Raw genomic sequence first — 15,984 nt, 5'->3', positions numbered from 1 at the left:
TTGTTCTGAACCCTGCTGCACTGTGGGGGGTGGGGCACAGGACCCTCCAGCACCAAGGACACCCCGCAGATTTCATGTCATCATCTTCAACCCAATCTAGTATCCTGCACTATGATTTTAACATTCCATTCAAAGCCACTGACAACCTTGCATGTCTATTCAGATTCCATGTGATTTGGTTACAGTGATTTCGTAAAATATTTCAGTTATATTTGCAATAGAAACTATTCTATTTTTGAAGAAAAGTGTAAGGCATTTGCAACAACATAGCAGAAGGACTTTAGTCCTGAATTTCAGACAAAGGAACTAGTATTGTGAAGCTCTAATAATATATTTTAGATGTTTGGCCAGCCCTGGATACCAGGAAACCAGATATCAAGCCACAGATACCAGGAAACCATGACTCGCAGGACCATCCCTGTAGCAATGCTATATTATAGCTATATGGGTCTGCACTCTACAACGTCAACACCAGGTGTGACTTAAGATATCCCAAAGCCATGGGTTTAAAAAAAATGCTCTGCATAAAGACTAAGAATCACTTTAGCCTGGTGTGGGAAAGCAGTGGAGATGAGTAGAATAAAGATTGGGAAATCTGCTTTTGTGGTGATGGAGATTTGGGGCAAGTGTATGGTTTTATTTCCTTACCTTAAACCAATATTTTTGGAGGAAAAGTACGTTTTTCTTGTGGAGATTGTAGAGTGAGCTTCATTAGCAAAGGTAGAAAGTATTCATTTCCTAATGAACACAGTTTTCAATATGACAGAAGGATGAAAATTATTACAAATACTTCTAGACATAGTAAGCATGACTGGAAAAAAAACTTTCAAGATAAATGGCAAAGTTTTTCTCTTTAATGAATCTTTGGTTATAAACAGGTCTTGAGAGACATTAGCTCTATGTACTAGTAACTGGTTTTGCTGGTGTCTGCTCTGTGTCCCTTCAGGATCAGGATGAAATTAATTATCCTGGGTTGCAGCTCATAGAATACATTTAATACAATTTATCTGGCTTTAATGTAAAATAATTACAGAATGAAAATATATCTTTAGATCTGATAGCATAGATTATTTACAAAGCTACTGCTGAGCATGTTGCATAAATTTTCCATCCTTTTAAAAATAAAAACTCAGATGTTCTTAACAGGAAGCATACACAAAGCTGAAATACAAACTGTATCTTCCCGTGAGTCTTGACATGATGCTTCTCATTCACTGGCTCACAGATTCCTGTGTTAAATAAAGCATAATGAGACATAATTAGCATGTCCTGGTTATTCTGTAGTAACTTATGATCACTTCAGCAAAGCAAAAGGTGCTGGGCGGGTGATCCAAACTACTGCCCAAGCCAAAAGTTCCTATTCTCAATACTCAGGAAAAATACGTGGATGAATCGTGAAAATTTTGATTCTGATCAGTAAAGAAAATAAGCTCATGTGGATTCGTTCATAGCACCAAATATATGCGAATATATGAGAATAAGATAAGAAAATCCAGAAAAACTGAGAAAGAACAAAAATGAGACTACATGAAAAGCTGTAAAAGAAACTAGCCTGTGGTGACAAAAGAACACAATATATAGGCAGTGCAATAGATTTACTTTTAGGTTGGTTGCCACATGTTCTCTGGTGGAAAAAAAGATGGCATTTATTTTTGTATAACTATATGTTTTCTCCCATAATATTGTAAACAAGCATATTCAAGCACAGTGAATGACTAGGTCTTTTATGAAACCAAAAAAAAAAAAGGAGCTGGATTAATAGATAGCCTTTGTATACTGAATTTTACCTTTTATTTGGAATATCATTTGGAAGCAACTTACATTTTTTCTGTGCCTGGTGGCATTATTTTCTATACCATTGCTATCATCTGATTTCCTGTGTGGAAAAAAAAAAAATCACCAGATGTTTACACTGCCTACAATTAAGTCAGTACACCATTTACATCACGGCCATCAGGCTCAAATGTAAAAGGTCAAAACAGACAGAATTCGTTCTTCCTAAAAATGTTTTCCTCATAATGTGGATTTTGATTTTATGCCATTGCTTGGAGAGGAACTGTTGCCACAGATGATAGTGACAAAGGCCTGTTTATTTTATGCATTAGGAGAACTGCTTCTCCCCAAGCATGAAGAGGGGCTTAGTATTTGGCTATAACTTACATGTTGTCTTGACACATGCAAGACAATGGCCAATCAGCTCAGCCAACATGTGAGATACAGGTGCTGCAACTGGACGTGTTTACTACATTGAATTAGAGGCTAAACTTGGTTCTTTATCTATCCATTGTGCATCAGTGCAAGACTGCAAAAGTGGGCTTCAGATTCTTAAGACAAGAATGACTAAACTAGGTCACAGTGGTGTGTGATGAACACCCTTCTAAGTCTTACCCAGCAGGCTTAGCACATTAAGCTATGACTCCCAGATAATAAATTCAACCACCTAAACAATTATGTCAAAATTTGGAGGGGGGAGCAGGTAGGTGAGATTGTGTGGATTAAATATCTGAGTAGATCAAACAAGTGAGAGTGAGCTCCACATTGCACTATTTGAAGTAACTAGCTTTTTTTGATGTTAGACATTTAGCAGTATTTTTAAAAATCATTTTCACCAGAAACTCTAAGAATCACTATCTAAACACATATATAAACAGTATATATAAAACGTATTGATAAATAATATTTATTGTCTGTCAAGAAAAATTTGTCTCCTAACTAAAAATTCTAAAAGAGCATGGTAAAAGGTTGCTCTAAATGAGTTCATGTGCTCTTGATTTTTGTATTAAATCCAGAGATACTGAAATAACCAAAAGAAGAGAAAACTGAAACACTGTCAGTGATTTCTGTAGAACAGTAGAGGATGCAGAAAACCATGGGCAATATCCCAATTACCAATGAATGAAAAGAAAGTTAACTGATTATACTACAGATTGAATCCGTTTGACATTGCTCTGACGCTATTCTAGAAAAAAATATTAAAAAAAATTTTTTAAATAGGGTAGGCTACATAAGTGAAAATTAAATTATGAAGAATTGATCGTCCACTCCACACTGTTCTGGCATACCTCAGAGTGTGTCTTAAACAAACCTGAAGGCACTGAGACCAGAGCAACCTCCAAATGTGACTGTAAAGGAATGGCTGCAAACACTGGGGAGGCTGAGCTGGGAGAACGGAAGAACCCGGGCAAGGCTGTAACTGTCTGAACTATCCTAATGACTGCTGTGTTTTTTATATGACTCCAAGTATAAGAAAGGGAATCGATACATGGGAACCAGGAAGATACAAAGCACAAATCAATATAAACAAGATGTCTGAGATCTCCAGAAAGAGGTGCAATTTCCTTCCAACTAGGAGAGTCTATGATTCTAAGACAACAGTGTCTTTTTCCTATCCGGGGTTATGGAACTCCTGATATAATTATTTTACGACTTTAATTTAGAAGCTTTTATCATGTTGATTTATTTCACCTGCCATAGGTGGACTGAGTAAAAATAACTATTTGAACAATGTCTATGAATCTAAATGACAACATTCTGCCCCATTCCCGCTCTTTAACCATGGCTATAAACCGCTCCCCAGAATTCCTGTTGGCTGAGAAAGAGAAAGTGCCATTTTGTGTTGTTAACAGTTGCTCAGGCCTCCCATTTCCTAGGTCTCTTTCAGTAGCTTTATTCTGGCCTCATTTTCATGGTCCAGCCCTTGGCTCTGTTATTCAGACCTTAATCTCAGTCTCGCGCACCTCCATCACTGGACTCCACACTCAGTCTTTGACTTAGAGGAACCAGGAACTCCCAGCTTCGCCAAACCAAACGACATCCCTGGCAATTATCCTCCCAGCTCTCCTCATACTCACCTCTAAATGAGGGGGCTCTAAGAGAGCTAGCGGCTCAGTTTGTGTTCTTTCAAAAATAATGACTAAAAGAATTCTAGGCCTCTGATTTTCAACAAGACAGAATATCAGGATCACTGATAGACATTTTAAAAAATACAGATGCCCAGGCACCAATCCCAGAGGTTCTGATCCAGGAGATCCAATAAGGTCTGAGCCCCTGTACTTTTAAGGAGCATCCTAAGTGATCAAAAATATAGCCCAGGTTGGGCTGGTCCAGTGGCATAGTGGTTAGGTTTGCATGCTCCGCTTCAGCAGCTCAGGGGTCGCGGGTTTGCAGACCTACACACCGCTCATCAAGGCACACTGTGGCAGAGTCCCACAAACAAAATAGAGGAAGATTGGCACAAATGTTAGCTCTGGGACAATCTTCCTCAAGCAAAAAGAGGAAGACTGGCATCAGATGTTAGCTCAAGGCCAATCTTCCTCATCAAAAAAATATATATACGTATAGATATTGACAGGGTGGAGTATCACTGCTTACACAAATAATACTTCCTTATGGTTACTGAATATCTTCTGTGCACCAAAGCCTATGCTAAGCATTTTTACATATCAAACATCATTTAATCCAAAAACCTTATGTGGTAAATACTATCATGAAACCCATTTTGTCGAGGAGAAAACTGAAGCTCAGCGAGATGAAAGTAAGTGGAGGAGGGTATTCTCATGCAGGCAGGTGAATCCCAGATGCCATTCTTCACAGATAGATGTGTACAGAAAATAACACACATGTGTATACTCTTGTGCTTTTTTTTCCTAACTGCAAACATTTTATTTACTTTCACATTTATCTGTATTCTACTCAAGTGAAAATTAATCTGTAAAAAATAATACTTACAGCTGTTCCATTTGTTTAAATTCTTTCCCATCATCTGTGTAACGAAAGAAGAATGTAACTATTAAGATTGTTTTATTATTCTTACAAAGTATAGATGTTCCATTCAACTCCCCCCTGAGTTAACGCATTGTGCCGTTTCCCTCTTTGGAATGAACGAGAGACGTGCTGCTTTACACACTACACCTCTGTCACGTCTTCTTCTTTCCCTGCTCTCCAGACCTGACCTGTGATTTTGATCAAGCACAGTCTAGTGCGTGGGGTTTACAAACACAGGATTGATTGACTTGTAATTATTTAAGTTATTAAAAATTTAATACAAAGCCAGGAAAGAATACAGAATGTAAGATAAATTTTCTTAGGGGACCATTGGCTTCTCAACCTGTAATCCATGGGGAACAGGCTACAAAAATAGAAAATTGACAGGTCAATATCTCTTTTATAAGCACTCCAGAATGTCTGACAAAATATTTTTTAAAATGAGTATTCGAAGTGAAAGAGTAATTGTTTATCTTTGAGAATTTTTATATTAAGCTACCACAGAACTTTCCAATGTTCCAGTACCAAAGCACTGGTGTGTAGGTACCAGTAACACCAAAGAAAAGGGAAAAAAAATAAAGGTACATTTTAATACTAAAATTTTTCAGGAAGTTGAAACAGGAAAACCATCAATACAAGCTCACAGCTCACTGTCATCATTGATATTAACATAAATGCCACTCCAGATACCAAAGTTAGATTTTTCCCAAATACTCTAAAGCCACTGTAATGTACCAAGTCAGAATACGAGAATATTATCTAAAAAAGAAATTGTACCTGGCTGCTTCTTTTTCTTTTGGGTGTACATTTCACAAAGCAGAATAATAGCCACTAAAAGAACCACTTCAGCAATTATTCCAAGAAATGGTTTGAGGGGCACCAGATAACTGAGAACCACAAGTTGAAGGCGTTCTTCGCTCTCGCCTAATTGGAACACTGCGTGGCACCAATAAGAGCCCTGATCTTCCTCTGAAATGTGCATTATCTTGAGCTTTGTTTCATTAGCATTTGTTCCATTGATCACATACTTATCATTCATTTGAACGTCGAGAGGAACCTAATATAAGAAGATATTAAAACCCATTTCTATTATATTGCATAAAAGATACATATCCTAAATAATCTAGCTTTGAATGAAAGCTATAAGATAGTACCAAGAAAAGTGCTCACCAGAAAAAGGCAGATTAAAATTTGTGAGAAGTTATACATAACAGTGCTCAAGTCTTCTTAGAATTTGATCTCCCAGCGGTAGGAAAAAAAGGAAAAGTATACTTTGCTTTAAGTACTTTGCCCTGAATGAATCTACAGTGTGTAGGTCATCATGGGTAAACATTATACGAGAATTAAAAATACAGAAAAATTCCAGACATCTGGGTTTCACATTCTAATACCTGGCCAGTTGTTCAAAGTACTTCCTCCTTCACTAGTGCAACAAACATTACATCGACTATTAATGAAGCCACAAAATCTCATCATTGTTATAAAGGAAGATCACTGGCTCCTGACACTGGGAGTTCCTCAGACTGGAATGGAGGATGAAATCATCAGGCCTTTGAAGCTGATATAGAAGGAATGGTAGAAATTCCCTGTGAGCATGGTCTATGTGGTAGTCTGCACATCTTCTGTCTTTTCATATCTGAATTTTTCGCTCTCAGGGAAGCTGGCTCCTGAGAGTCACTGGGTTTTCCCCAGCCTCTTAAGAGTCATACTAAGCTATTTGGGAGCTGATTTATTTAATCTATTCAAACTAAATTTTATTCTCAGGCTATTTGATGGCATCACTGCTCTATCACTCAACCCCCCTATTCAACAAACGCTAACCTGCATACAAATAATCTTGGAGGTTATCTGATAGAGAACTGTGAGCTTATTATCTACCAATAACATTATGGCAACCTGGCTCCCTGTGCACAGCATTGCCTGTGACGCTTGTCACAAATATATGTTCCCTAAGTCAGATCTGATAAATCAAAGTACTGCATGTCTAACGGGCACTCCAGGTGATTCTGATGCAGATGGTTGGTCTACACTTTGAAAAACACTTGACCTAAAGTTTTGACCTGCACCCTCTTCCCGGCACTTTCTTCACATTCTAATGCTTAGGGCCCATGCTTAGGGCCAAACTGAGAGAAAACTAGTACAGCAAATGAAGAGAAGCACAGACTACATTCTAAAAGTTTAATATAACTAGATTTAGGCTATTTTTTGTCTATTATCACATATGCATAAATAAACTAGGCTATTATTTCAAATACCATGATTCGTCTTTGTTTTGATAAATTTACGTCTTTAAAAAATATTTATATACACAAAATGACTGCCTTTCCTACTCATCAGTAAGAAGATAAGCCTAAATATTAACAGTTTGAGTCTGCTCCTAAGTGATTTGGAGCTATTTCTTTGAAAAATAAAACCAATGTTATCACAGAATCAGTCACTCTCCGTTTCAAGTCCTTCCCCTGTCATCCTTCAACAGTCTACAATAGCATTGATTTTGTCTAAGAAGCAATTTAATATTTCCTTGTAACATCTCCACCGTCTCGTACAGTTCCTTCTAGAAGTACATCCTGCCTTTACAGGACTTTAACTTCAACGCCCATTAGCACCAGGGCAATAAAAGAATGTCCCCTAAAGAACAATGGCCTAAATTTCCCTGCTATTAGAGGTATTGGGGAGGAAGAAAGAGAGACAGAAATGATTTCTTAAATACTCATCTTTTTCTTATTAGCTCTTCGAATAGCCATTAATTCTTTAACAGGAATATAAAGTATTTGGCTTCCCTTAGGTCTCTGGAAGGCCAAAAGGAGTCAATGACATTTACTGAGAGAACCCAAGACCTAAGAGTAAGTTACCAAATTTTCCTTCTTTTCTCAAATGGTCCCATTGTATTACATTCTCTCACAAATGTTTCCAGACAGAAGCAGGAAAAGAAGATTGCTTTTTTTTTTCAGTTACTTTCATGGAATGATAAGAAAAAAAGAATTTTTTTTGTTGAGCTTATTTCTAAACTCATCAACTAAAAGTGAATTTTAACTTCCTTTCAAAGAATTTAAATAAATTGCTAAATCTAAAAAACAAAGTACCAGCTAATGAAACATTAAGAGTATCTTCAGATATATAATGTAATATGCTAAAAACATCAAATGACAACTCCATTTATCATTGTTCTATCTTATGAATACATATTAAAGAATAAGATAACAGAAGTATAAAGAGTCCTAGGAATTCTGAGTCTGTTATAATCTTATTATTTATGAAATAAAAGTTTTTTTGTTTTCTTCAAATCAAAGAAACTTGATCTTACCTGTACACTCCCATTACTACTGTACCAGGTCCAATTTAAAGGAGAACAGTCTTGACATTTACATATCAAGACCGTTGAATCCCCCACATAAGTGATCAATGGTTTGTTTTTTCCATGAAGTTCAGGGACTAAGAAAAGAGAAATGTATGTTACTGGAAGAGTTTGAAAAGGGAGAATGTATTCAAGTTGAAGACTATTTCTCCTTTCATTTTCTCATTAATATACAATTTTTTTAATGTAGTTTTAGTTCTATATAAAATGAAACTAATTTATAGTAGTTAGAATGTTTAGTAGCAATAATAACAGCAGTAGGTAGGTGTAACTATCTGTAATGTAGAAATAGAAGAAAGGTCTTCTTTTATTGAGCCTAATAACAATTGCAAGTATTGTAATAAGCTATTACATGCTTTGGATAAGAAAGAAACTTTATGTTTTCAAGCCTATTCTTTCTTCCTACCTACTGAGTTCCTTTAGACAAATATTTTTTCCAAGTTTTACCCTTAGATGGCATTTGAGTGAAGAGACGAAATTTTCAGGACATAAAACCTTTAGTTTATACATACTTATGAAAAGCCCTCAATGAGTTGGAGAAGCTGGGAACACAGGAAAATTAAGGGGACGGAGTAAGAAAGAAAATGAGATTTAAAACACTTTCATGTGGTTTTTTTGATTGTTTGTTTTTTTCTTTCTGCTTTTTCTCCCCAAATCCCCCCAGTATATAGTTGTACATATTTTAGTTGTGGGTCCTTCTAGTTGTAGTACGTGGAACGCTGCCTCAACGTGGCCTGATGAGTGGTGCCATGCCCGCGCCCAGGATCCGAACCAGCAAAACCCTGGGCCGCCGCAGCGGAGCGCACAAACTTAACCACTCAGCCATGGGCCGACCCCTCATATGGTTTTGTAAAAATATATACTAATACTCATTATGATAAATTTCTTAAGAAAGTTCTGAAGCAGATGCCATTAGTAATAGAATAAAAATGAGTACTGAATTTAGAAAAATTAAATTTTAAGGATGTGAATATCTTGGTAAAGAAAATTAAAACATAAGCAAAACAATAAAAAGCCAACCAACAGCCTCCATGGTGAAACTGGTTCCTTCTGATTGACCTCGAAGAATATATTATAGAATGTACCCTAACACTGGAGATGTGGACAGATCAACAAAGATTACTTTCGTTGATCTTTTTTTCTTTTTCTTTTACTAATTTTAGCAGACTTCTGGTTTTGTGTTTTGTTTTTCCATTTTTTGTTGTTTGCTTGGTTTGCCAAAAGAGAGAGAATATATGAAATTATGTCTAAATTTTTAATACTATGTTGACAAATTTTACAGATATTGTGTGATATTCACTTGTTATCCTATTTTTAGATTTCATTTTGAGGAGGTTAAGGGTGGGGAATGGAAAGATCAATTTCAATTACTAAAATTGGGTTTCTAGATTAAATACATTTCCAAGTGCTCTTGGCTTTCTGCCACCCAAAGATAATTGGGCATTTGCTAGATGTATGAATTGTAAAGATGAGGAAAGGGAAAATAACTGATAATAACTAGAAGAGAAATTCTGATTTGTATAACTACCAAAGAAGGAGTAAAATTAGGGCTGGAGAATAGGATTTCTTTATGGGTTCTGTCCTTAGGTGATGAATGTTACAACGAAGTGCATGGAAGTTTTCTTTCTTCCTTATTGTCTGAAGTGGGCCTAACTACAAGTGCACATATCACCCTCTCCTTCATCAGTACTGCTGACCAGCAGTGTTGACTGAGGCATCATTAATAATAAAGAGATGCAAATAAGAGGAAGGTATGTCACCCATGAAAGCAAAAATGCTTCAAGTAATCACAAGAAAGATGACAGAGTAGTCTTTCAGTGGTTCTCACAATTTTCGTAAGCAAGGAAACACATTTTGATGAAATTGAATGGTCTACAATTACATTCACCAAAGATATGAACTGCCAATCAGAAATTTATAATCACCCCATTAATAGTCTATGAAAACATATTAAGGTACCACTAGGGAGCTCTTGAGGGAGGAGAGAGGTGAGCTCACGTGACTAGCCTGGTTGAAGTCCTCCCAACCAGAAGCAACTGGTGAGTTGACCTTACCAGAAGATACTCTGAGCACTCCTTTTGAGAGGCTACTAGTGTCCCACACTCCCTACTGATCACCATTAGGCTGAGGGACATTAAGGGACATGTGGTTAATACATGTCCATTTCAAAGGTCAGGTCATCAGTGTTTGAAAGAGTCAGCAGAATGTGACAATGACATGACAAAGATATGAGTTCAGGAAATATCTGAATTAGAATTACAGCTTCATTGTTACTAGTGTTGAGGACATAGGTAGGTCAAACTCATCCTACAGTGTTGCTGTTATAAAGGATTAAGCACAAGAACATAATACATCAAGTGCTTGCTGCACAGTATACACCACAAAATTCAAACTTTTGCTGTGATCATGTACTGGTACTGCTTTTTTTAATTGAGCTTTCTTACAATTTACAATTCCCCTGGCCTTTCTTCATAGTGGTTATCAGCCAGCTTAATAGGATGGATTATCATCATGTGCAAGAATGATTTCTAGGCTACCTGCCCATGGGGAACAGAGAAGAAATCAGACCTTGAATAAAAAGGAGAACTGCAAACTCACCCGAATACCTCTCAGAATCATAGGAATGTTTAAAAAAGAAACCCAAAACAAGGAAAAGGTTCCAAGCTGAGGCCTTTACAGACCACCCAGCCCATCTGAGAAAGGGGAGTACAACAGTAAAATGATGAAAAATGGGAAATAAATTTACAGGAGACAAGGCCCAGAAGAATGAAGAAACAGCAGCTTTGAGATGCTGGTGACAGCACGAATCCATCCTTTAATAACATTATTAAACAATTTTTCAGTGAAGCTGTAAAACAAATTCCACAGCTTGAAACACACATTCAAGTGCTTGGCTAAAGCAGTTAAATAAAATTTTGTTTGTATAAGGATTACAATTTAAACATAAATTAGAACAACTTAAATCAGGGTGCCTAATTACTGCTTCTTACTATAACAAGAAATGAAATTGGCTAAAAAGTTAAAAAGAAAATCTTGTTGCAGACCTACATAGTATATAGAGCAGAAAGAACACATGGAATAATAACTTTACAGACTATTATAAAACGTAAGAATAAAAAGAAAATGGCCCATTCACCAGATACTGGTTTTAACAAGAAAAGGCAGAATAAAGCAACTAATACTTTGATACAAACATGAGCTAAGTTTTAAAATAAGAGAGTAATTGCTATCCACATGTCTTTTTAAGTATAAAAGTAAAGAGGGAGTCTCTCACATAAGTGCTCTGCCCTATTAGGTCAAGCTACTTCTGTTAATGTTTGGTTTGATTTCCTAAGTCTGTATTCGGCCCTTCAGGGCTCATTTGTGGACCCAGACAGCTCTCTAATGGAGGAAAATAACCACTATAAGAAAATTGGAAGCAACTCTAGGATCCAAGAGAGTAGGCTGACCATCTGTTCTGATATTAATATAACAACTATATTCTAAGTTCTTGAGAAACAAGACAATAAGTTGAAATGTCAAAATATTAAAGGCTTAAATGAGGCTGAACCACAGAACACTTTGTTCTGTTTCATTTTTCTTATGGTAGGAGTTTCGCCACTAGACGCTGGAGGCGGTGGCAATTGAAGGCTGGGCAGTGGCCTGTGGACTGAAGTCCCTGGTGACCTGGATATAAATTCCCTCCTCATTCAACTCTCCAATTTTCCAGACTAGAGAGGAGGATTGTCCTGGAGTGATCATGTTCTAGGGCACTGATTGGGCCCTGTTGTCTAGGGCTGGGAATTTGGAGATAGAAAGAACGCAGCCCCATGCTCAGCATGTTTTTTTGGGTTCAGGAGAGAGTATCCTCCTTCTAGAGTAGGAAATACCAAATTGAGCTTGGGCTGTGAAGGAAGAGATGACTCTGCTTTTTTTTTTTTAAGGTTTAGTAAGACCCAACTAAGGAAAAAGAAGCCGTCCATGTGGTCAAGGCTTCCAACAATTTCAGCAAGGTTTGTGGCCAAGGCTGGCCAATAATAAAATATTCCTTTGCTTTGGTGTGTCCTTTTTGTGTATATTTCCATATTTGAGATTTTGTTATGAGGAGGAATAATTGGACCGAGTGAAAACCAAGTCATTCTTGGGTCTCCTGACAAAGCACTATCAATCTATCAGCTCAATACCACCTTCTAATGATACTTCATTCCAAGATACCCAATACCTGGTGTGGTTTTAGTCTTAAATGAAGTATGAGGACACAGAGGCATTTGAGGGATAAAGTCCCACTTGGAAAGATCAACTCTGCTTTAGGAGAGGCTTCAGCTAAAGACCTGGGGATTAAGCATGGATCTGAGCTGGGCTAACACAGGGATTCTTTTCAGAAGCCACAAGGTTCCTTCCAAATCTCAGACGGAGCAGAGCCATAATTCCTGAATTCCATATGGAGAGGTACAACACGTCCATCTTTAGCACTGCTCTTTAACAGTGCAGCTCTGATGAAGTTACTCCTGCAGCCAGGCTAGGCTCACCTTAAAACAAGCACTCCTTTGAAGGCGGACTTTGAAACTGGTTGTATTAGGCACCAGTTGGGGGCACAGTTTCTGCTTTCCCAGGCTGTTTATCTCCCACATATCCTATTTCTCAATCTCAGTATGCTTCTTTCTGGAAATTAGGTCATGCTTTAACAGAAAAACATGTGTTGAAATATGATCAAAATATTGAAATATACCCACAGGCTAAGAATCTAAAGTGGAAGAAAGGCAACATTTGGGGGGAAAACATGGCAGAAGACTGTTTTTCAGTAAGCCTGTAAGAGGCACAGGTTTGGGAAGCACAGCTGGTGGCTGAAAGGGGCTTTTCAAGAAAATCTTCGGTATTCTATGAGGTTTGGGTGAGGAACACATGCCTACACTATTAAACTATACCATTGAAATAAGATCAGGTCGGAGACTGCAGATAACTGACACTGACTGAATGAGTGATGCCACAGAGAAACTGAAACCCAAACTGTGTTTTCTTTTCATATCTTCTGTTTTGTTGACTATCCACTAGATTAATGGCCAAGATAACATTACCCACTGCTCTGCTCTGCTATCTATGCCGGATAACAGGAGCGTGGGTCTAAATTATAAAATGCACTATGCTCAGGGAACATTAATTTGTTTTCACTCCTCCAAGGTCACAGTTGGTTCTGGGCCACTGCTTATGTTTGGAAATACTTATGCATATAAGGATAGTGATACAGTATTCCAACGTGCCTTGTTGACCTTTTGTAACTTTGGATAAAGCAGGACAAATGAGAACCTTGGGGTTGGAAGAATCCAGGTTTGAAGATGGTGAAATTGCTAATTTAGACTAGTGTCTAGGAAGACGGGGGTCAAGGATCTATCCAGTGAAAGGGAAAGCTCTATGGAGTTGTAAGATTGGAGATTTATATGCGTATACTCAGGGACTAGAACAAATTGGCCTAAGTATCATTTTTGGTTCAAAGATAACTGGGTATTATCAAATTAAGAAAAAGATTCTTCCATATGGTCAAAGGCAGCTTAAAGGGACACTGGCATTTGAAGCTGAAGTTCCAACTGATTCTATGATGCTACTCTCCCATACTTTGACTCCTTGGGTACTTCCCAGTGAAGACAGATGGCTGGGCCAAGACAGTTTTAGCACTTGGTACTATCAAAATATCACCATAACTTCCAAAAGTTCCATGTCTTACTACTTATCCTTTACTAACTAAATTTCTGCGTCTTTGCATCTTTCTACTAAGAGATATTAACACTGATGAATATTATGGAAGTTTTTACCAACTACTTCAGAAAATCTAACCCACTACTAAGAAACATTGTGGACCATCACTCATCTTTTTTGGGGGAAAAGTGATCAATGACATATTAGCAGTTGCAAGCTTCCAGCGTGCCCTTTTACTATCTCCCCTGTACTGACATCAACAGCCCAACACACAAAGCCAGTAGGTTCTCCTGCATCATACTAATCAGCGATGTTGAGGCCCTTTTACAATCTTGTAGTAATAAATCAACCAACTCCCATAAAGGGAGAAGCAGGGACTTTGCTGATGAATTGTTCTGAGGACTCAGACTCAAGCACTATAGTTGACTCAAGTAGTCAATAGCAGGACTTCTATTTTTTTTTGGCTCAATTTAAAATAGAAGATAAAACAGGCTTTTCATCCACACTTAATTGTAGTGCTGCTAAGGGAAGATAATCCTTCTTCTTAGGAAAGACCATAAGCAACCCATGTGGAGAAAGAGTATAATAGAATATTTATAAAAATATACACCATTCTATACGCCTTACAGATCTAATTAAATAACAACTACAATATGAATCGTTCTGCAGATGCCTTTAAATTGTACTCAGATGAAATGACTTCTCCAAGCAATATTCAATTTAGATGAATTACAGAGAATTATTACTTTACCAAATAAGATCTGGAAGGGCCCAACTTGTTAATTTTCTAAATATCTTCAAGACACAGTGCATACTTAAAAGTTACATTAATGTTAAATGGGCATTAAAAACTAATAAAATGAACTAAACTGCTTCAAGAAAACTATAAAAAGAAAAAAAGGAAATATTCAGTGGCTCTTTGCATTCCTCAAGCACTGGATTTCAAACCTCTTAGCCTTGTGTTGATGCTTCTGACACCAGCCAGTATCAGCCTAGTTATCTCAAAATAGATACGAACCAGGAGGCTTTCTCTAAGATTATGTGGCATTAAATGAATTGGTATATTGGAAACTAAAATGCTTCTGCTGATCTTCACATTAGAGGCAGGAATGATCACTTCCAAATAATAATGTAAGTAATTTATTATAAGAGAGCTAATAAGAAAAAATGTAATATATTCAACATTTAAACTTTGAACAGGCAAGACTAGTACATGTTTCTAGAAAACAGTGCTGTTTAGAAGGAAAAATAGCAATTTTTAAAGTTCAATCTCCTGGAGGCACTTTAAGTCTCAAGATTTGATGAGTATGTCCTCAAGACCTGTAGGCTTTCTTTACATATTTAAAGGAGACTGATAGAATGTTTACTAGGATTGCGTGTGTGTGTGTCTGGGTGTATGTGTGCCATGTGCTTAATATCCTTTAAGCTCATTAGGAAAGAAAGGGAGGGAGAGAGGGAGAAAGGAAGTAGGGAGGGAGGGAGATAAAAAGACAGGGAAAGGAAAAGGAAAAGGGAAGGAATAGAAGAAGGAAACGTATATGTGTATCTATCCTTCACTAAGTTAAAATAGGCAAAAGGAGCAAAGAAGGTTAAAAGAGAACGTACGTGATCAAAATTATCAAAGAATGATACTAGTTTCTGCCTTTGGAGAGACCAAAGTGTATAAATACAAGGATTTATTATATTTACCAAGTAAGAACATTTACAAAACCACATGAAGGAAGTGATCCTGTGAGTGCAGAAGGAATACAGGGGCAAACCATTTTAAATCATGGCGATGATGAAGCAGGCCATTCGGCTATGGATGGGGTCTTGGGGACAGTATCCATATTTTTTCGGAGCAGCTAGCTAGACTTCACAATTTTTAGGAAAAGTAAAGAACAATTTCTCATGTACACTGGGAAATTAACGTGAAACAAAGCCCAAAATAGTTAATATGGCAACAGACCACATTTCCCAAATACCAGCACGGACACTGGGCTTCACTAATCTATCAGAGGATATGGGTTTTTCGTGAAGATAATTATCCAACTCAAATGACTAGTCTTTATCATGAGATCAAGACCTTTAAAGTTTTGATTTAATGACCGTAAATGTAAAATACTTTGATTTGTTTGTTTTCACAGGAGAGAGCTGTGGATTATATTCCAGGATTTGTCCTTAACTTGATAAGATCAAAAGCAGGCAACCCTTTT

General features: G+C 37.2%; 1 protein-coding gene across 1 annotated transcript in view; it reads right to left on the bottom strand.

Moving 5' to 3' along the window:
- Window positions 1-832: 832 nt before the first annotated feature.
- The window catches only part of EMB (embigin), a 44,167-nt gene continuing 29,015 nt past the window's right edge, over window positions 833-15,984 (bottom strand). The window contains exons 6-10 of the mRNA XM_046671211.1: window positions 8,069-8,196; window positions 5,542-5,821; window positions 4,729-4,762; window positions 1,822-1,876; window positions 833-1,229 (exon numbers count right to left, since the gene is read on the bottom strand). Of these exons, the coding sequence (XP_046527167.1) occupies window positions 1,212-1,229; window positions 1,822-1,876; window positions 4,729-4,762; window positions 5,542-5,821; window positions 8,069-8,196 (515 nt within the window). The 3' untranslated portion in view covers window positions 833-1,211. The remainder of the gene's footprint in view (window positions 1,230-1,821; window positions 1,877-4,728; window positions 4,763-5,541; window positions 5,822-8,068; window positions 8,197-15,984) is intronic.

This window comes from Equus quagga, chromosome 9 (assembly GCF_021613505.1).
Source record: "Equus quagga isolate Etosha38 chromosome 9, UCLA_HA_Equagga_1.0, whole genome shotgun sequence".
NCBI lineage: Eukaryota > Metazoa > Chordata > Mammalia > Perissodactyla > Equidae > Equus > Equus quagga.
This window is presented reverse-complemented; position numbering and strand designations above follow the sequence as displayed.